The 23,262-nt window shown below is 42.0% G+C and overlaps 2 protein-coding genes across 2 annotated transcripts in view; both read right to left on the bottom strand.

The window, feature by feature from the left end:
- The window catches only part of LSM3 (LSM3 homolog, U6 small nuclear RNA and mRNA degradation associated), a 491,439-nt gene that overhangs the window by 85,045 nt on the left and 383,132 nt on the right, over positions 1–23,262 (bottom strand). The window lies entirely within an intron of this gene.
- CCDC174 (coiled-coil domain containing 174) overlaps positions 5,024–23,262 on the bottom strand; it is a 72,931-nt gene continuing 54,692 nt past the window's right edge. Inside the window, exon 12 of the mRNA XM_075183679.1 lies at positions 5,024–5,128. Within this exon, the coding sequence (XP_075039780.1) occupies positions 5,027–5,128 (102 nt within the window). The 3' untranslated portion in view covers positions 5,024–5,026. The remainder of the gene's footprint in view (positions 5,129–23,262) is intronic.

Below are 23,262 nucleotides of genomic sequence, written 5' to 3'. Positions count from 1 at the left end.
CAACAGAATTCTATAAAGGTGGAGTTCTTCTTAAAGTAACCATATTCCTCAATCCTTACTATACTAGTATACCCCTAATATATCACTGATTGTTTTTGTAACTTAATTAATAAGCAGACAGAGATTTCAACTTTTTGTCCCTATTAAGTTGTCTTATATAAGGGAAAATGTGATAAAATTATGAAAACTTCTGAAACTCTGCCACCCAGTCACTTGAAAAGCCAATAAAACCTTGATTGAAGAACCTAATTATTTCAGTGTAGATAGTAGCATCTTGTGTGTAGCCAGGGCTAACTGATATGAATTAAATTTAATGTGCTTCATAAGTATACTGATATAACTGGAATATTCTTGAAATCAGCACAAAGAAGAAGCCCAAACCAAACTTATTGATCATTACCTCGCCCGTTTCCAGCAGCACCACGCCCATTTCCAGCAATACCCCACCCATTTTCCTGCAGTAACACCTCTTTGACCTACAAATATTGGAACTGTCTTGTGGAAATTGAAACTGGGCAGATATTAGAACACTGTATCGGTACAGCTACAAAAACACAGAATAATTACTTTGTAATTATTATGTAGTATAGTAATATTGTTATATATGTTTTCTTTATGTACTGTGTATGTTCCAATCACAATAAGACAAAGACATGCTTCCAGCTACAGCCCGGTCCTGTGCTCTCTTACTGATTGGCAGTGACCCTGTCACCAATCTCGTCCTTGTCCTGATCTTACACTATATTTCGGCAGTGTGAACAGACAGATAACAACAAGACTCCGAGCGGCAGTAGATGACATTTTAGAGGGTCTTCTGAGGGTCCTCTCTGCCACTGTGGTGTCAGGCATCTCCTCTTATCTCTCGCTAAATATATTCAGACTTTTGTGTGTATGTGTAATTTATGTATGTTGTGCGCCGTAGGGGAGCGCAGTTCCCCGACCTCTAGCTGCCGAAAAATAACCCATTGTCGTGGGTAACAAACATTAGAATAAATGACTGACAGTATGGTTAATTGACATTATATTGTAATATTACTGATTCTGGAAATATTATATATTGCCTAAATCTTACATTTTTCTGCAATGTGCATGTGTGTGTATATGTGTGTGTGTGTGTATATGTGTGTGTGTGTTAGATAGACATGTGTAAACATAGATTCTCTGCACTCTCCATGTACAGACTGGGGTGCAAGAGGGGGGATGCCCACATTGTATAGACAAAAAAACAGGGATACTCTACAAATACATAATTATTGCTGTACTAACGAATTTTCTATATAAAAAAACAGGGACTGTTCCGCATATTGCAATATACATTAAGCTGACCAACTCACGCCAAAGTCTTCCCAATCTGGTCAGTCCTAACATGATCACATACTATGCTATTTATCTGGACTAAAGTCTTACCTGCACACAGCTTTTAAAGGTAAGTTTTTCCCAAGCACTAGCAGCCATGGGAGACCTGGGACTCACCTGACACAAGTTGGAATTAATGAATGTAAAAAACTAAAGAATAATAGAGCTGGGACTTACATTGTATAAATAACAAAAAAAACATAAATCCTCTGCACTCTCCGGGCCTGAGTCATTAAGAGAGTAAAGCATAAAAAAGGAGTAACTTTGCACCTGGGCAAAACCATGTTGCATTGGAGGGGGAGGTAAATGTAAAATGTGGGGACAGATTTATAGCTGGGGTAGGGTATGTCCTAGATCAACTTTAAATTTCAGCGTAAAAATCAAGCTATCAAGTCCTAGATCAGTGTTGGCTAACCTGTGACACTCCAGGTGTTGTGAAACTACAAGTCCCAGCATGCTTTGCCAATATATAGCAGCTTATTGCTGGAAGGGTATGCTGGGACTTGTAGTTTCACAACACCTGGAGTGTCACAGGTTAGCCAACACTGTCCTAGATTAACTTTAGATTTATATATATCTCATCTAAGGCTTATTTGGCTTCTGTGGACAACCAGAGGTAAAATATGAAATATTCTACTATACTGACGCATTGTTCATTCTAAAAGTGATATAAAAGATGTTTATTTGATAGTTGCGCCTTCACCATGGGTGGGATTATAAAGTGTAATTAATAACTGATGAAAGTGGTACTTAACAGCAATATTTTAATTAAGCACAGATTATTTGTAATTGGAAATTAAGTGGGAAAACCTGAGCAGAACACAATATCCTGGGTGATGTTGGGAGATAGTAACAGGACAGTGTTTCAGGAAATTTGTCCTCGCCCCAGAGAGAAAATAAGACGATCTAGAGTCCTTAGTATTGGGAAGCCTTTTAATACAAAGGGGACTGAGATACACTAATTACGTAGGAAGGAAGAGGAGAGTGATCAGTCAGTCATTATTAGGGACATGACGTATAACATTGCGGTCATAGTATTGACATAACAATTCTTATTAAAGTCCCTTTGGATTAACTGTCAACAAACATTAATTATATGTTAAGCAAAGTCACCTTATTGTGAGTCGCTCCAATATAACTGAGGATTATCTGTAATTTTTACAGCTGCAACAAGTGACAGAGAACTGCAACAAATAAACAGATCACTAATCAGAGGATCTCACCTGCTTTAGTCCTGAGATACATGATAATCACTATATGAGGTCCGAAACTTTTCTCCTCATCATGACAAAGACAATTGTTGAAGTTTGGTCAGAGATACTTCTTCGTTGTTGTCAAAGTAAATTTTATATTGTTTATCACGGGAGGAAAAAGGAATTATTTTGGAAGCATACTGAAATAAATATATATTTTTTAGTTTATTATATAGAGAAAATTAGGGGGAAATACACTTTTTCAAAATCCTGTATTTTTTTTATAATGTTTATTCAATTAGTAACCTACCCAATAATGTAATCAGTATAACAAGACTAAATATTGTATTTTGTTTCAAATTTGAATGAATGGTGGGGCTGTAAGCTTTGATTTATAAATATGAAAGCTTTTAATAAATAACCCAGGCCTAGTAAACACACACATTATATATAAATATATATATATATATATATATATATATATATATATAGTTGTTTGTTTTGTACAATATCCCGAACATCAATGTAAGAAGCTATCACAGTATTAAGATACAAAGAACCTACAGTTACATTGTTACTATTGTGGAAACAGAGAGTGAGATTCCCCAGCAGACGAGGGGTTAATGTAATCACATTATATGGTTGCTAAGATGTAGATCTCATTAGGAGTTTTCATGTCAGGTCACAGATAGGGGGAGAGAATAATACAGAACAAGGATATTCTAAATCAGTAATTATCCCCGGAGGAGGAGAATTACTCTGAGCCAAATTAGTGCAATAAACAACTTAGTTATTTTTCCAGTGAGAGGATGAAGGAGATTCGGTTCTTTCCTCGTCTTCTCTCCGGTCTTAATGAGGCGCCTCAGCCGTTGTGTGACCAGGTTCCGATCAGATGTGTCGCAGACGCATTTATTTAAGATTTTTATAACTTATGTGAGCAGAGAATACAGAGACCATATAAGGCAAAAATAAAACGTTAGAAAAACTAAATATTCTTAAAGAAATGTGGGATAAATTTAAAAAAGATATATTATTCAGTTTTTCATTTGTGTTTTTCAATAATTTACTTTCCAAAATGAGCAATGACTCACAGGGAAAATTCTCCTTGTTCACGTTCATACGGACAGACTGAGCTTAATACAAATGGTGCAAGCAACAGAGCCATGGTGACCTCCTGGATCAAATGACATACAAATATAAAATGTTATATCTATGAACTTCCTTTCATATAGAAGTGAGTTTGACACCACACTCTTCACTCTGTGCTGTTGGGGGACCCTGCTCCTTCCACTATATAACTCCCAGTCTGTGGCCTCCTGCTGCCTCCATTCCCCTCCTCACATCATGTCACTGCCCCTGTCACATGCAGCCCTGTCCTCACTAACACGTCACTCATCTCCTGATATATTCTGTGCTGCTGGGGATCCTGCTCCTTCCACTATATAACTCCCAGTCTGTGGCTTCCTGCTGCCTCCATTCCCCTCCTCACATCATGTCACTGCCCCTGTCACATGCAGCCCTGTCCTCACTAACACATCACTCATCTCCTGATATACTCTGTGCTGCTGGGGATCCTGCTCCTTCCACTATATAACTCCCAGTCTGTGGCTTCCTGCTGTCTCTATTCCCCTCCTCACATCATGTCACTGACTCTGTCACATGCAGCCCTGTCCTCACTAACACGTCACTCATCTCCTGATATACTCTGTGCTGCTGGTGATCCTGCTCCTTCCACTATATAACTCCCAGTCTGTGGCTTCCTGCTGCCTCTATTCCCCTCCTCACATCATGTCACTGACTCTGTCACATGCAGCCCTGTCCTCACTAACACGTCACTCATCTCCTGATATACTCTGTGCTGCTGGCGATCCTGCTCCTTCCACTATATAACTCCCAGTCTGTGGCTTCCTGCTGCCTCTATTCCCCTCCTCACATCATGTCACTGACCCTGTCACATGCAGCCCTGTCCTCACTAACACGTCACTCATCTCCTGATATATTCTGTGCTTCCAGGAATCCTAACGACTGACCAATTTCAAGTTGAAGAATGTATTTCCTCAAATTATAGAACGTTTTTGCCGTCATGAGAAAACTTGGCACATTGTACTTTTGGAACCCAGCGGAATGCTACAGAGGGCTGCGGAGGAGGTGGGTGATGTGACGGTTTGGCTGGGCCCTATATTGTTCTAGTAGCTCTGATTATACAGGACTAGCGGATCACTTACAACAAAACAGTTATTTCTGACACTTAAAACCAGATTTGGACTATTGTGCGGAATAATAAAACCGCTCCTCTGGACCCGTCGTGTCTCAGGATTTAGCCTCGATTCCTTCCCCCTGGTTCTCTTACTATCTCCCTGTTTGGATCTTGTTATATTTTGTATTCTGCCATTTTTACAGCTGATTACCGTAGGAAACGAGAGATGATGACACAGAGCACCTACAATTATACAATCATCAAAGTGAATAAGGTCATCTTATTCCAGGACACCGGGATATTGGCGCCAACAGACCGGTCTTTCCGAATTAATTTCTTTCATGTTATCAACATTCTGGGAGCCAAAAATCCAATGGAAGAGCTGAAATAAGAATATAATATAGTAAATGTAATTGGAAATTCTCTAATTAACACATCTGTTGTATCTTTGTATTTGGAAATGTTTAGGGACTTGTACATATTTCTGCCCCGTGGCTGACGGACCCTTTGTCTTGCAAGAAACAGTCTATGTGAGTTTTGTAGGGATGTGGTATAGTTAGGCTGCGTATACTCTCCAGAAAAATTCTCCTGATGCGATATCGTTAAGGATTTTCCTAACGACTGAAAGTCCCGATCAGCCAATTACTGTGTATACACTATACATGTTTTACACGATTTACCTTTAAATCTGTGTTCTTCATCTGTCATAACCATCGAGTGAAGTCAGACCGCAGAATTGGAACGACATTGTTCCATTGTTGAACGAGATTTTTAGTCCGGGTCAATGAGCTTTGGAACAATAATATTAAGCGGTGCTGGATAGAGCAGACTGAATCATACACATCAGTCCCTGCACCAGCAGAGCTTACAATCTATATTCTCTAACACACGGACACACACTACTAGGGTCCATTTTTGTCAGCAGTCATATAATCTACCAGAATGTTTTTTTGGAATGTGGGAGGAAATCCACGCAAATATGGGGGGAACATACAAACTCGCAGATAGGGCCTTGGTCAGAATTGAACCCGTGACCCCATCGCAGCGAGACCATCGGCAGTGGGTGTCAGGCTTTCAGAGAACCTTCCACTAACGCATTTTAGATCGTCATCCTCTTCTCTATTTTTCTTTTAACATCCTTCTAGCCTGTTGGCCCACACCTTGCATCTCATCTGTTCCCCTTCTCCCTGTAGATTGTAAGCTCTAGAGACCAGGTCACCTCACTCACCCCTTTGCATTAGTATTTTATGTATGTGAACCTCTTACAAATTGTACAGTACTACGTAATCTGTTAATGGTTTATAAATATTGCAGATTATTAACAATACCCCAAGTCTTTGTGAAATTTAATTTCTAGAAAGCAATATAGTATAGACACCGGGAGGCCGAATTGGCATTAGATACCAAAATTTCTTCATAGCCCAGAGTACCCCTTGTACCTCTCAGCCAGACAAGATGTACATAACATATATTGCTTTGAAAAGAAGCAATATTTTATATGTAATCTGTAGGCCCAGGCTGGAAGCCTTCGTGGGTGACATAGCTGACAGCGCCAGGGAAATGACAGCATTTCGGCTGAGAACCATAGCTATAAATGTCTCATTGAGTGAGATCCAATATCAGTAACAATGGGATCCAGATTATCTATGCGCCTCACACTATGAGGAGGGATAAGTGCCCATCGCCTCTCTCGTTTCCTAAATGAGTTTTTATGTGCACGTGGCAGCCAGTAACGGGGTTATATTAGGGAGTAGAATATTATGATTACAGAAACGTCTCCACGCAGCAGGATAGAGATAGAGTGACTCTCCGCTGTAAGCTGGAACGTTGCTATAAATCTTCCACGCAAACACCACAAACACATTTTCATGGACGGAACGAAAGCTGGGAATTAACCAATGCTTTGCCGGGTTGGATTAGGAAAGCATAACGGAGAAGTACAGTAAGAAAAAGCAACACTTGCTAATGTCATGAAACTGTATTTTAGAGAGGTTGACCCCTACTTTTAACAGGGATTGGCAGCAAAGCTTTGGAAAGAGGACACAATTTTTTTTGTTGTGTTGTGCTTTTTTAATTCATATTCACAATTCCTGTGGCTCAAAATCTTATTCATTAAAGTGCAAAATCGCAAATGCACAAATGTGTATTGTTGTACGCAACTGTGCCTGCTAACGCAACTCACATTTATAGGTGAACTATCAAATCCCAGTTTGGAAAGTATCCCAGGAAAATTAGACTGCACCTACCTTTGCAGGATTGTGTTTTGGAAATTTCATTTTATAGTCTGGACCATAGGCAAACCGAGGGAAGGGGGGGGGGGGGGTTCCTACAGCCTGAAAACCCCCCTCCAAGCCTGGGGCACTGTATAATTGAGGTGGCTGGACCCTGCCCCCACTTCACATGGTGCATGGTAGTCCACGCAGCATTGCCCATGTATATTATGGGGATAGGAAGAGTTAGAGAGCAGCCAAGCACTGTCTAAAATTATAGCCACGCCCCCATGCATGCTGGTCACGCCCACTCACAGCGTAGTGTGGAAACCCACTTCTAGAAATCCTGCATTTGCCCCTGTGGACTACTATATGCATAGGACATACTTGCCAACTTTGGGGGCGTGGCCACACAAATCGCCCTATGCTAAACTTTGGCAAATTTGGCCTTTTACAGCATGGGGCGGGGTCAGATGCTGCGATTAGCCCCGCCCCCACCCACTTTACTAACGAAGTGGCCAGACATTCCAGGAGAGCAGACAATTATGTCATAGGACCATCTGCTTTCGTAAATTCTAGCTTTAAAATCCTCTTTTGGTCCAGCTAATTTATTACTTAAAATAGTTGTGAGATTGACGAGACTTTGGAAAAGTTTGTTTTACACGTGTCACTTCTAAGGGTCTATTTAACAAGCAGCGAAGAGTGAAAATTTCCCATAAACGCCGGAAAAACGCTCTTTCACCACATTTTGCTATTAAAGAAAGTGTTAACACTGGAGAATAACCCCATTATCTTACCACTGTCCCCATAGACCTCATCACTAATCAACTTATTAAGATGCAAAAAGCTTTGGTCATCACAGGATGGCGTTAAATCGCTGGGTTACCAGTGCAAGTGCCAACACTAAGTCCATTCGCCAGCAGCTTGAGGCTGTTGGTGAAATTGGTGAATAGCAAAAAAAAATTGTGGAGGGGGGGCTCTCCGAGCAGCCCCAGCATGGTAAATTGCAACGGTAACAACAGTGCTGCATATTGATTGTTACTACACTGTATTAGTGAATAGAACCCTATGGAGTATATTTACTAAATTGTAAATGTGAGAAAGTGGAGATGTTGCCAATAGCAACCAATCAGATTCTAATTATCATTTATTTAGTACACTCTACAAAATGACAGTGAGAATCTGATCGGTTGCTATAGGCAACATCTCCACTTTCTCAAACCCACAGTTTAGTAAATATGCCCCTTAGTGTTTAAATATTACATGACTATTTGGGCATCATGAATGCGTCTGGTCACGTCAAATGATAATGGTAACAAAAAAAGCCGCCCCACCTCCCATCGGAAGTAGCTAAATTTTGCACACTCGGCCATCTTGACGTACAGGTCTGTACACTTCCGAAAAAGTGGGCGCACCTGCGCAAACAGTGGGCTCCAAGTCACAAAGAGGCAGATGCTCTGTTCAGAGCGTTTTGTTCATTCATCAACGAAGGAGTCAATTTTTTTAATAAGCAGATTGCAGACAGCGACACCGTTTATATTTAGCATTTTTTATTTGGCTCATCAATTGCAGCATCGTTAGAGAGGGTCTCTCTCACTCAACAAAGAGCAACTCAAATGTATTTTCAGCACAGCAGGTTCCATGAGCAACCTTTAAAAATATACATTCATTCAAAATTTAATTGAAAAATATAATTACAGCTCAATGTAGAGAGGCAGCTGGCTGTGTGCTCCAGTGCATCCCAGGTTGTGGCTGTATTGTATCTATATCAAACATTCAGTCAGCTAATACATATATTAATAACTGTAATATATAATAACTTACCAACTGTCAATCACAAAGTGAGGAATTAGAAAGAGCCCCCATCGCCGTGCCCCCTGGATTCAGAACTTTAGAATTCCCTCAACTCCGAAAGTTCTAAGTTGTTTCAAAATTTCTGTTTCTGTTGATAATAGTTTGTGGGCTCATCATCATCATCATCACCATTTATTTATATAGCGCCACTGATTCCGCAGCGCTGTACAGAGGACTCATTCACATCAGTTCCTGTCCCATTGGAGCTTACAGTCTAAATTCCCTAACATACACACACACAGACAGAGAGAGAGACTAGGGTCAATTTTGATAGCAGCCAAATAACCTACCAGTATGTTTTTGGAGTGTGGGAGGAAACCGGAGCACCCGGAGGAAACCCACGCAAACACGGGGAGAACATACAAACTCCACACAGATAAGGCCATGGTCGGGAATTGAACTCATGACAGCTCTGTGAGGCAGAAGTGCTAACCACTGAGCCACCGGGCTCCAGAAGGTTTCTACCCTTGCCATCCCCCCATTTATAAGACCACCCTATTATATCTTGATATAGCTTAAGGAAAATGTACAATGGGGTAAATGCTGGGTTTTGACAAGGGAACGCCATGGTCAGATAATTTATTTTGGTTTAGAGATAACCCCCCTCCCCATATTGATTTGGCCGAGGCTTGTTGTCACTTATCCAGGATCTTGCAGTCCCCAAAAAACTGGCCCATGCTAGCATTGCTAATGGTTATTTCTTTAAGGCTGGGTAATTAATTTTGGAAATAGTTTGCAGAAACTCAGAATTATCTCCGGAGGAAGATGTGCTAGGATCGGAATAGTATTTATTGCCGGAGTCGAAACTGGAAACAAGATTGGAAGACCGGCACCAAAATTTGGTAACAGGGATCTCTATCTATGGTGACAATTGAAAGCAGGACAATGGCACTTATTAACTAGCATGTTCGCATACATGCACCTCGCTTCTATGGCTGCAAACATTGCATCATCATCATCATCATTTATTTTTATATAGCGCCAGTAATTACGCAGCGCTGTACAGAGAATTCACTCACATCAGTCCCTGCCGCATTGGAGCTTACAGTCTAAATTCCCTAATATAGACACACCCTCACACACAGACAGAGAGGGAGACAGACAGAGAGGGAGACAGACACACAGACTAGGGTCAATTTTTGATAACAGCCAATTAACCTACCAGTATGTTTTCGGAGTAAAACACCACAGCTGCCATAAACCCCAACTATCAGTGGCGGATCAAACACAGCTTGTGACTTTGTGTTAATCTCATTATTTTATCTTGTCCTTAATTATAAGCCTCCCCGCTTAATGCTTGCTGTGTATTGGCTTATATATAAATGTGAGTGCATGTTCCAGATCTCCTTAGAATCCCTAGGAATATACTTTGTCTATTGTGAAATACAGAGGGGACATTAATACCCAATAATACAAATGCCTACAAATCCCATACATAATAAATAGTTTAGTCCTAATAATGTCATTCTGTCTACTATATTTGATTCACTTGAAAAACTATTTTCCTTCCATAACAGATACTACAGGTTGAAGCTAATTTCAAGCTGAGAGGGGACTGGTTAATGCGGTCTCTTAATACCCTACAACTCAGAGTGTAATGCATTCATTGTGTTTATCACCAGCCTGAATTTAATGCAGGCAGCCGCGTGTTTGCACGGCGCACTGCTAATTAAACTGTCTCTCGCATCTGGAAGATGCATATTCCCAGGGAGACAATTGTGTTTAACAGGCAGAGAAAAATCACATTATGGCCCGGATCAATAAGAAAATCTTATTCCTTAATATGCAAAGCGAGCACATTTACTTCTTTCCCAAAGAACCGTATGTGCAGGTTTTCTCAGTAACATCAGCAAAATACAGATATACAAGGAATCTGTGGTTTCCCAGCTGATGGAAAGTCTGTCACATGCAGTTTCCCAGTGGTAGTGGCAGGAGGAATGGGAAATGAGGTCAGGTTGTATTGAAGTGGCTCATTTGGCAGGCTATAACTTTGGCTCGTCCCCTGTGCTGCAGGTAACCCCTAAGTCATCTAGAGGGTCATAGAGGGTCATACACAAGCATGGGAACATGTCTCTATCTGCTATGTGAAGTCATGCGCCTAGTATTCCACTGAAAGAGGTTTAGTGCAGCAAGATGGTGTCAGCGGTGGGATTATAAATGTTTTCTCCCGGTGGAGCCAGCCAGACATAGGCAGATTGGGGTGGCCTATGCAGAATGCTGACATGGTCTAATGTAAATAAAAGATCACTATGTAGAGTTGTTACACGATGTCCCTTTACTGTCTTACGTTATTAAAGGCATAAATCAGGTTTAAACCAGCAGTATTTTAGGAGAAAAAAAGAAAGTGATAATTAATTGAGTGGAATGTCCAAATGTAATAGTAAACAATACTTTCATGTGTGAAATTTAGACCCTGCAGTACCTCCAATTGAGTTTATCTTTAGGTAAGGTATTTACTATGCAGTACTTACAGGTGAGGTATATATCCACTTTTGGTAGGTACTAACCACTGCATACCGGGATGACCCCACAAGAACTGCCATTTTGGAGATGCTCTGACCCAGTCGTCCAGCCATCACAATTTGTCAAAGTCGCTCAGATCCTTACACTTGCCCATTTTTCCTGCTTCCAAAACACATCAACTTCAAGAACTGACTGTTCACTTGCTGCCTAATATATCTCACCCCTTGACAGGTGCCATTGTAATGACTGAGATAATCAATGATATTCACTTCACTTATCATTGGTTTTAATGCTGTGGCCGAACGGTGTATAAGCCAGTAAATCAAAGCTGTCTGATGGTGATAATGTTTATAGGAATAACAAAGTGAGACAGAAATTGTTCCAACGTCCCAGATCTGAAGCAATTAGAACAGACATCTTTATTAGCTATTGGTAATTACACCGCTCTTTGTATCACCATAAGAACCTGCCTTAGTACTCAGCAGATGCAGAGCCGTTTACCTTCTATAAAACCCTGAATAAACAGCCAGGAAGCACCTGGATCCAAGCTCTTCTCTCTGCTCCTGAAATAATTTATTGTCTCATATTATCACCACTTTACAAAGCATCTGCACTCAGCACTTCCTGCGGCTACGGAGATAATGCAACGCTCAGATCTGTAAAAGTCTTGGAAATGGTTGGAGATATTAGGAAGTGATTAGTCCAAGATGGAATTTATAGGCACATTGGGGGACGTATAAAGCAAATTGTACTTTCTCCCCAGCCCTCCTGACAAACTGGTCAGTGGGAAAACCATTCCCCACCCCCCAGAACAGATGTAATAATGGGATGAAAAAGGGCTGCGTTGCTGAAGGAGTGGGGGATTCCCAGGTGGTGGTGGATACTTTCATTGAGAGAGATACATAACTACGTTGTGATAACAGGATAATGTCAACATTAGCCAAACAATGTTATCGTTAGCCACGTCTCTTTATGAATGGATGAAATTGATGGTCCTGTTTCTATTTTATAAGCTTATTAATTATGTCTGCCCAGGACCATTACTACCAGATGCCTCCGGCATCCTGGGTGGTAACTGCCTGGCATGTGGGCGACACCTGGTTCGGTAATAGTCTGAGGTTATGTTGTGGGTACCCAGCTCTGTCGATGGCATGTTGGGGGGTACCCGGCTTAGTTGATGGTATGTGTGGGGCATCAGGCACAGTGGATGGCATGCAAGATGTTATTGGCACAGTGGTTGGCATGTGAAGAACAATGGGCAGCGTATACTAGGCACCTAGCTAATGGCCCGTTAGAGGCCCATAGATGTTATATCCAAGCAAGCTGGCTCAGCGTATAACCGCAGACTACTGCTGGCAAATGTAGATATGAAAAATAAAAGCGTACTGTGCAAATGATCTATAATTCATTACACTTATTTCTCTCCCAGAATCCAAACACCTCTTAACATGATTAATTGTATTGTGTTACTGTAACTGTCCTCAGTTTAACACAATAAAGAAAGAATGAGGTTTTATTATGAACTGAGCAGAGTTCATGTGAATGGGAGTCAGATTGTAAAAACTCGGATCTCTGTCGTGTACTTTATAAGGGTCTATTAGTGTTTATTATAAGTGTTTATTTGCAGGAAGGTTCTTAAACCAGAGATGGACAAATGAATGTAGAAATCAGGATCCAGTCAGTACAGTCTAGGAAGCAGGATCTTTTATAGACCCAGGTAAGGTGACATCAGGGCAAATTTTAGCCTGGAGGGCAAGTACACAGCGCTGGCCCACAAGTCTCAGCCCATCCATAAGAGGTACTTTTATGTATAGGACTCACAGGCTGATTTATTAAAGGGCAAAAAGCCGTTCCTTAGATGCCATTACCAGAACAATAACATGAAAGAAATGCTTTATTCTGGGAAGGGGTAATGTGTGTGCTCCTGATAACAGAGAGGATCACTATATATATATATATATATATATATATATATATATATATATATATATATATATAGTTTAAAGATTAAAAAGGGTCATGTACATATATTTCTACTAACGGTGATTAATTTACTCACCCAGACGCCTAAAATTGACATTATTAAAAAATATGTAAATGTCTACTAATCGTTTAAAACATGTTCTCCCGATAGAGCCCACTTCTTTTAACACATGTAAAACAAAGTTTTGATATCAGTTGTGTAACAGTGAACTTGTTATGGGGTCCTAACAGGGGCCCGGGGACCGTATGTGGTGCTCTTTGGCTTTAGGTCATATATTGACTTCCTGGCTACAGGTCAGACATTTCAGTAGACACACAGGGCCTGATTCGTAGCGGCTGGAAACCCCCCATACAAGCCTGGGGCACTGTATAATTGAGGTGGCTGGACCCTGCTCCCGCTTCACACGGCTCTGCTTGAAAAGGGAGAGCTGTGTGCACCTAACAGTAGTGCACGTAGCATTGCCTATGTATATTATGGGGATAGGAAGAGTTGGAGAGCAGCCAAGCACTGTCTTATATTATAGCCACGACCCCATGCATGCTGGTCACACCCACTGGTGGCGTGGTGTGGAAACCCCCCTCTAAAAATCCTGCCTTGTGTTTGCCCCTGCCCCCCCCCCCCCCCACTTCTCGATTTTGCGACTACCAGCACTAGGCAGGCAGCACAAGGGTTAGTATTGTTAGGAGGGGGCACCCCACACATTTTAAAGCAGAGCCTTGTGTAATGGAGCTGAACAGAACAGCCCTGCACCCAAATTCATCAGCGCACATAATCAGAGATCCGCACATTGATGAATTCAGGACTACGCAAAGCCTAAATACGTGCGGATAATACTGAACGCGGGTTGCGGTCAGAATGCCGGCCTTGGTGAATCAGGTATATTGTAGTCATCCTGTTTGGGAAAGGGGAACAAGATAATACCACAGTGGCCAATCATTACCAGCCATGTGAAACTACCAGACTAACATACTGAACTAAATAACCGTCATGTAAATCTAAGGTGGAAGCTCTCAGCCCCAGCACACAGCGAACGGAGAACGGATAAGTGTCCTTAGAGTTATGGACAAAAGCCGCCTAATCAAGTTCATGGATTTCGACAAAATTAGTAAGAGGCGATCACAAGGCCGCCAAATATAGAGGACTGAGTCCTGTTTATTGCAGCTGCAAAAATAAGTCTAAGGGTCGCTGGGGAACGCTCTATTTAATTTGTTGGGGTCCAGTGCCAGTAATGTATCATCTTAATGGTTTCTTCATTTTGCTGGGTATTGTTAGTGACTTAGCGATGGTTTGAAAACAACTCCCTGGACGGCAATTCTCCCAGATAGTGCAGCGATGTGTAAGGGGTCAAAGGCAGATATTGTACACCAATTATTTTACGTATATAACTTAAATATACAACGGCACTGTTCTCTAAGCTGTGTGCTCTGGGAATAGTAGTATTAAAAATTGTACTTGTTTACAAAAATCTAAAGTGCCTGGTTATACTGAACAGCGGGTTCTCATTGCAGTATTTCCAGGTGAAGGTTCCATTAGAACCATTTATTTCCTGAGCGTAAAAGAATATTTTGCCCTAAAAATGTTTTGATGTCTTTTTTTTTTTTAATAGGGATTCAATTATAACTAGAGACGTTCACTGACCCCCGTGTTTGGTTTTGGTTTTGGATCTGTATTAACTTTGTGTTTTGGTTTTGGCATAACCGCCATCACGTGTTTTGCTTCTGGCTGTGGATCTATATTTTTTTTAAAAAAAAAATTGCTACAAAATGCTAAAATCACATAGTTTGGCTCTTTTTTTGGTCCTATATTACTATTAACCTTAATAACATTAATTTCCAATAATTTCCAGTCAATTTTTGTCAAGTGACAAGAACACTGCTACCCGTGTTTCTGTGTGAGCAATGGCACTGAGCAATGTCACTGGAGACTGGAGTGACAAAAACACTGCTACCCCTCCTGCTTCTGTGTGAGCAATGTCACTGGAGACTGAAGACTGACAAAAACACTGCTACCCCTCCTGCTTCTGTGTGAGCAATGGCACTTAGCAATGTCACTGGAGACTGGAGTGACAAGAACACTGCTACCACTCCTGCTTCTGTGTGAGCAATGGCACTTGAGACTGACAAGAACACTGCTACCCCTCCTGCTTCTGTGTGAGTAATGGCACTGAGCAATGTCACTGGAGACTGGAGAGTGACAAGAACACTGCTACCCCTCCTGCTTCTGTGTGAGCAATGGCACTGAACAATGTCACTGGAGACTGGAGAGTGACAAGAACACTGCTACCCCTCCTGCTTCTGTGTGAGCAATGGCACTGAGCAATGTCACTGGAGACTGGAGATTGACAAGAACACTGCTAAACCTGTTTCTGTGTGAGCCATGGGGCTGGGTCTCCGTGGAGGGCTGCACTTATTGAATCCTTAACTTGCGAGATCCGACGACGCGAGAATGATGTTTTGTCTCGTTTTCAGTTCCGAGGGCGGCTCAGCTCGGTACTCGGATCATCTATGTTCGGGTGGGCCCGGTTTTCCGAAAACTGATCCCGAGCATCTCTAATTATAACACAAATGCAACTCATTTTGCAGATACAAATGCATTTTGATAGGACTGAAACGAAAAGCGGTCTGGTACACCTATGAAACTGGCGCACAGGATAAAGGTGCTGTAGACCACAGCAACTAGAAGTTTACGCTAAGCGGCATAAGAATAATGATAGAATCTGTTTGGATGCAATGAATTTATAGTAGATTTTTCATCCGCACCATTTCTTATAAATGTCCGATCATCATTTATTTATATAGCGCCACCAGTTCCGCAGAGCTGAAGAAAGTATCGCCCGTGACCTGCGTGAATGCACCCGCAGAGCATTCCTCCTGGATTTTCAAATGCCGGCAATTATATAACGCTACACAGCAAAAGATAACTGTCGTGGCAAATGCTACATTCTATTCAAGATAAGGACCCCAAACCTATTTTCCTCCAGTCATCATTTAGTCTTTGCATTAACATATATATTACCAGCGCAGTAGAACACATACCATAACGGATACCCAAACTTTACACATTCTCATGTCTCCATTTAGTAATTCCATGGAAATTTCTGCTTGCTGACATCCATCATACGCTGCACGCAGAGCGCTTATTGGATTATATTGTTATTGTGGCTCTGAAGGTGATCACATTATGCAGAGAATTTACATTAAATCAAATTCTCGCTCGGACCCCCTAGGGGAGTCGCACATTTATTTCACAGTAAACATCCCTGTGTTGTACTAGTGTGACACCAACAACGTCTGTCCCGCTTTCTGCATCACTGAAATATTAGTGGAATTAACAGGTATTGATGTAAGAAGCAAAGCAGAAGAGAACAGCACCTGTGAGCAGAACGGGCTACATGATGTTTCAGCAATTTCTTTGAAGCCCCCCAGAGAGATACCACCCCCCCCCCTCCCCTTGTATCCTTTTCCTGCTGTGCAGCAAAACAACTCACTTACTTAGCAGATACAACATTTTGTTGCAACACACACACCGAAAAGTCACCCAGACAAACTGCTCTGGGCTCCTGGAAGACATTAATAGTCTGGGGGCTAGTAATATATTACTGCATGTTTGTGGTCCTTATGTATAAAGGGTAATGTACACTTCTAAATTCTTCTGAATTGTCTAATTAATTTTGACATTTCACTGTGATTTTTTCAATGAATGCCCCTAAGTGTAAAACAGAATATATTTTTGGCGCTTTATAATAATTATAATAATAATGTTAAAGCAGCAATCCCACACAGAAGTTTTTTTTTACTTTAAAGAGCAAGTTAAGTACCTTGTAAGCATGTATTTTCTTAGCTATCCTACTGCAAATCAGGATCTCCTTTCAAAATCCCTCTGGAGGGAAAACAAGTATGACTGCCACAGACTCACAGCTCTCAGCGTGTCATGTGATAGCAGAGGGGGGAGGGGGAGGATGTCACAGTGCAGACAGAGTAGGTCGTTCCAAAGCCTCTCTGTTCACTGTATTGTGTGCCATGTGACTGTGGTTGCCATGGTAGTTACATGACACTGATTGAAAGTCTGCAGAATTATACATCATTAACAGCATTCTGAAGAAACAAAACTAGGGAAAATGATGATTACTAGCCTGCTTTATATAGCCTGCCAAAGTGATTTTATCTAATTTTTGGTGTTTTAACTGTATTCAAAAAGCAAAGTCTAGCGAATGTTCTCAAGGTCGCAGCACACAAGGCATAGAGGGTACAAATAATCAGGATAGATAATTTCATTGCATACTGTAATTGGAATTTAAAGAGCCAGTAAAATATGTATATTACTGAGCTGAATAATAATATACATAGCATTATTGAAATCTTATACTTAAATATGTCCATCATGCTCTCTCTCACCCTTTCTGGTATGTTAGGAGGGATGTGCTTTTCTGATAGTAGACAGAGTGTGAGTGACAAGCTTCAAGACTTGCTCTACAGGTAAACAGTGCATGAATTGGATGGATTTCAGACCCATGAGCAGGCCCAATGATATCACAGCAGCTCAAATGACTGTAGTCTCATCTGTTTAACCTATATGAGGCACCATTAGGACACTATCCTGAAATTGTGGGAGGAGCGTCAGCTATCTGTAGTGGAACCGGAGGGCAATATTTTAATGTTTAATAGAGATGCAATGGAATGTCAAGTAACATTGACATTCCACCCAGTGGTGCATGGGGTGGGGATGTGCAGAAGTGGTGCACAGGGTGAGACCGTGCAAGGGTGGTGCGCGGGGTGGGACCGCGTGGAGGTGGTGTGCAGGGTGGGACCGCGCGGAGGTGGTGCGCGGGGTGAGACCGCGCGGAGGTGGTGCGCGCCGTGGGTCCGCGCGGGGTGGGACCGCGCGGAGGTGGTGTGCGGGGTGGGACTGCACGGAGGTGGTGCGCGGGTTGAGACCACGTGGAGTTGGTGCGCGGGGTGAGACCGCGTGGAGGTGGTGCGTGCTGTGCGGTCGCACGGGTTGGGACCGCGTGGAGGTGGTGTGCGGGGTGGGACCGCGCGGAGGTGGTGTGCGGGGTGGGACCGCACGGAGGTGGTGTGCGGGGTGGGACCGCACGGAGGTGGTGTGCGGGGTGGGACCGCACGGAGGTGGTGTGCGGGGTGGGACCGCGCAGAGGTGGTGCGTGCTGTGGGTCCGCGCGGGGTGGGACTGCGCGGAGGTGGTGTGCGGGGTGGGACCGCGCGGAGGTGGTGCACTGAGGTGTATGACTGTCAGTGAATGGAGACATGAAAGGTGTGTGAATACACAGTAACAATGTTTGAAACCTTGGCGTGGCGTTACTGCTCACATGGAGGATATTCTTGTGCTAATTCAACCTGTATGTGTGTCTGGAACATCAGTATGGTTCACAGGTACCCGAAGACTAGACAGAGGTGTGCGTGCTGGAGACTGTGCGGTGTTGTGCGTGGGTGAATTTATGCCAAGGTGTGCGTGGTGGAGATTATGCAGAGGTGTGGTGGGAGAGAACACAATTTTTTTTATAATAATTTCAGGCAACAAGCTCATTTTGCTTGTGTTAAAATATAGAGTAAACTGCACCTAACCTGACCAGAATACTGTTTAATTCACATACTGGCGCATTTCGCAATTTGCAAATGATCCTCCTTCAATTGGCTCCTTTCCATTAATAATGTCATATATACCCGACGTGAGCACCAATAGTTTCCTCCTACGGTCACTGGGAGGAGCGCTGCTAAACAATTAAATATGGAGGGAAATGCATAGTTTATTGCTGGGAAAGACAAGCCATTTTTAAATCTAATTTAGTATATTTTGGGTGGCAAATTACAAAGAAAAACATTTGAAAATCCCTAAGTCCCCAGCATTCCCGATAATACATGCTACACCTGTACTATTGCTAATGACAGTGTAGGAATACAGTACACAATAGAGGGCGGCTGGCATCTCGTTAAGTATAACAACATATAACTATATAACAATAGCCTCCAAGAGATGTTTTACTCTGTATCCTCTCACTATAACCAGAAGGCTGTAAAGATCCACAGGGAGGAGGCTGCTATCTAAGTACAATATGCAATATATCCAGGCACTTGTGCGGAGAGTTAAGAGCCAAGCAATAACAATATACATACAGTAACCGTGAGAGTTGTACGCAGCGTTCTAGTATTTAAACAGTAACAAGATAAAGAGATGAAAGATGCTTCAATATTCAGCAATAAAAGCCTTCAGGCAATATATCACAACATATGAAAAAATGTCTAAAGGGGAGAAGAGCTGTAATATAAAAATTTAATTGTTATCAGGAGGAACAGGATTTAGAAGGTCCGGAGGAGACGATGGCATATAATAGATCAAACATTTATGTATACTGGCTGTCGTTTACGATGTAAAAAATAGCTTGGAGTAGCTGGTCTCCATTTCTACTTGTGTGTTTGGTTGAAGCTTTGTAAATATATAGGTATACGGGGAGAAGGGGCAAACGCAGGATTTGTAGAGGGGGGTTTCCACACCACGCCACCAGTGGGCGTGACCGGCATGCATGGGGGCGTGGCTATAATATTAGACAGTGCTTGGCTGCTCTCCAACTCTTCCTATCCCCATAATATACATGGGCAATGCTGCGTGCACTACTGTTAGGTGCACGCAGCTCTCCCTTTTCAAGCAGAGCCATGTGAAGCGGGGGCAGGGTCCAGACACCTCAGTTATACAGTGCCTCAGGGTTGTATGGGGGTTTCCAGGCACTAGGAACCCCCCCTCGGTTTGCCTATGGGGGAGTACGAACAGCGTTGGGTTCCTCCGAAATTAGCACTAGGCTACGACAGGCTGGGTGGTCAAAGGAACACCTGCAGCTTGGTGTCACCAGACCCCTAGGGGAATAGGGCCCCATGGGAAAAACAGCCCCGTGCTGAAGCACTAGGGCTCTTCCGAACACCCGTGCCTGGTGGCTGTTGGGGTAATAAATACTTTAACTTAAGAAATCAGCATTTTTGTTTCCTGTGGCACTACTGGTCTCAGCAAGCCCTGGCAGGCATAAACTGCTTGGTTATGCAGGCGCTTGTAGAACTATAAGTGCCAGCATACCCATGGCTTTCAGAGCATGTTTGTGCTGGTAGAACTACACGCAAAAGCGTGTCCTGGCTTTCAGGGGATTGCTGGGATCAGTAGTGCCACAGAAAAAAACACAGTGGAAGTCTTTCAGTAAACTAAATACTCCCCGGCACCTTACGTTACCAATTTATTACCTAAATCCATGCTGGGGTCCTCTTCAGACTTCCAGCTGCTAATCCTCACGGAAAATATAAAAAAAAAACAACACATGCAAGACAAACACTTACTTCAATAGAAGCCGAGACACGATAGGCTGTCCAGGACAGGCCGGACAGCCTATCAGCTACTTATAAATATAGACCAGCTACACTCTGATAGGTCAGAGCATGAGAAAACAACTCTGATTGGTTGTTATTTGTTAAATCCCATGTGAGGTATAACTACAATGAACTACATTAATACCATTGAAATCCTGAAAACATGACCTGTTGAGGACTGGGGTTGAGCACCTCTGGTATAAAACATGTGATTCCTTGGCAGACCTCATGGATTTGCCGGATATTTGAGATAACTCTTTTCCTACATAATCCCCCTCCCCATCTCACTAGTAACCACAGGCTGCTTGAGAAGCACCCGACCATGAAGCAGAAGTTAGACAGAGTATAGGACAGTGTTGGCTAACCTATGACACTCCAGGTGTTGTGAAACTACAAGTCCCAGCATACCCTTCCAGCAATAAGCTGCTATATATTGGCAAAGCATGCTGGGACTTGTAGTTTCACAACACCTGGAGTGTCACATGTTAGCCAACACTGGTATAGGAGATGAGAAGGGCCACCCTTCCCTTAGACAGAGCTGCAAGTCTTACAGAGCAAGCTACACTTTTAACAGAGAAAGCCGCCAGCCTTAAAGAGAAAGTTGTTATTGAAGTCCAAATAGCTGCCAATCTATCAGGAAAAGCTGCCAGATTGCTAGAGAGACGGTATTTCTTGGTGTGTGACTTTTTTAAGTTATCTTCTTTAAGGTGGTTACACTTCAATTACTTTGTTCTTCGATATTTATTTAAAGGTTGTCCATACTAGCTTTTGTCACCCTCTTCTTCAAATTCAGGCCCGTAGTTATGGCCCAGAACGTGCACTTGTCAGAAGTAATTTTCCAATTCAATCCATGTCTCCTGTTTTCAATTTCTTGTATCAGGATGTGCGCCAGTACGACAAACAAGAGGAATACCCATGGCCAAACGTACCCGTGCACTAAGCAACGAGTATAACTTATAACACAGTACTGATGCAACACCTCATTATAGATCCCTAGGACTGAGGAACAAAACAGTTATCCCTATCCTGAGATGGCGACAACTGATTCAAATAATTAAAAAAAAAGCTTTATTTTTTAAATATTTTTTTTTTTAAATAAATAATGGTTTTTAAATATTTTTTAACACATGTAATCTATTTTGAAACTATTTAAATTTGGGCTTTAAGAGTAACTTGCAAACCCCCTATGAGGAATCGCTGACAAGCTTGCAATTACACCTCAATACTCCTGGCTTACTCTAACATCACTTGTGACATGTAGACAGCCCCTGACATTACGAGTGATATAACGATCTGTCATGTAAAGCACACGGTAGGTTTACTGTCATCCAGGAATCGGACTGACAGGAGAGCCGTAGAGCCATCAGCTCACAGCTGATATGAATCACCAGCACAAAAGCATGAAACGCAGCTGTATCTGTGATTGGCGGACCTCCGGCTGGGTCTATGGGTGGGCTGGGATCATGGGACCCTCTGTGGCGGTTTTACTGCAGCCCTGGAGCAGGCAGACAGCTCAACAGCCTGAATGGATATTAATATTTATTGGCCCGATGTTCTGCAAAATTACTGCGCTTCGTAATGATACTTGTAAGCAATTAAGAGAAATCTGTCTTAATTATCACAGCATGGGGACAGCAGAGTCTCTCCTTAATTACATTTTTATTAATTTCAAATATTGTGCTTGCCATATCATTCTGCAAATGTAGTTTGCTGTAATGCAGACCGGTGCAAACCTAGGAGACAGTTCAGTAGGTTTGGTGAGCATCTCTGACATTTGTAAGTAGGTTTAATTTGGAGTAACTGGCACAGATATAAATGCATTGTTCCTCTCAGTGCCAGGAGTCTGCCCCTACCAATTGCAGCGTTTGGAAACCAGAGATGGTGGTGACGGAACCGGTGAAGTTAAGGTACATTAAAGGGATGACCTGACAACTGGTGACTAAGTATCATTGTCAGGATTCCTGGGCCGGAGGATCATACAATTGCATACAGAAAAGAGAGGCTCTGGGGTTGGTATCAGTGGTTGACATGACATACAGGCACTAGATGAGATTGGTTATCAATCCAATGGGATCTGGCTTAGAGGCAATTATTACGTCTTTAATAAACTCACATTTGGCTGAATATCGCATCATTAGTGACACTCCACAAAGATTTAGGCCAATTAAATTAAATAATCCTACTGAATGTAGAGATTGGAAACACTTATGGGAGTATCCTACTGGGTAATTACCATCATACTGCTCCAAACAGACCATTATAATACTGCAATGCCTGTTTTTATTGTTACGGTAATCTTTATAAATTATTATTGTTTTTAAATTAAGGATTTTAAAGTGAATTTATGCCCACATGTTTAATATTATCATAAATATAAACTACGCTTATCTGGGACACTAGAGAAGTTTGCTTTCATGATGCACAGTTAGTGGTGATGAATATAATAAATAATATTATATTGTATTATATATAAATACATATACAGTAATACAACAATATATCTATGCCTGAATATAATACTACTTAAAGTAATATGCATTTAAGGTTGGGCGGCATAGAAAATATCTGGATAAACACATGAAATCCCTTATAACAAATGTTAATGCATTGCTACTCTGACGTCTGTGAACAACTTTTAATA

This window comes from Mixophyes fleayi, chromosome 8 (assembly GCF_038048845.1).
Source record: "Mixophyes fleayi isolate aMixFle1 chromosome 8, aMixFle1.hap1, whole genome shotgun sequence".
NCBI classification, from domain to species: domain Eukaryota; kingdom Metazoa; phylum Chordata; class Amphibia; order Anura; family Limnodynastidae; genus Mixophyes; species Mixophyes fleayi.
This window is presented reverse-complemented; position numbering and strand designations above follow the sequence as displayed.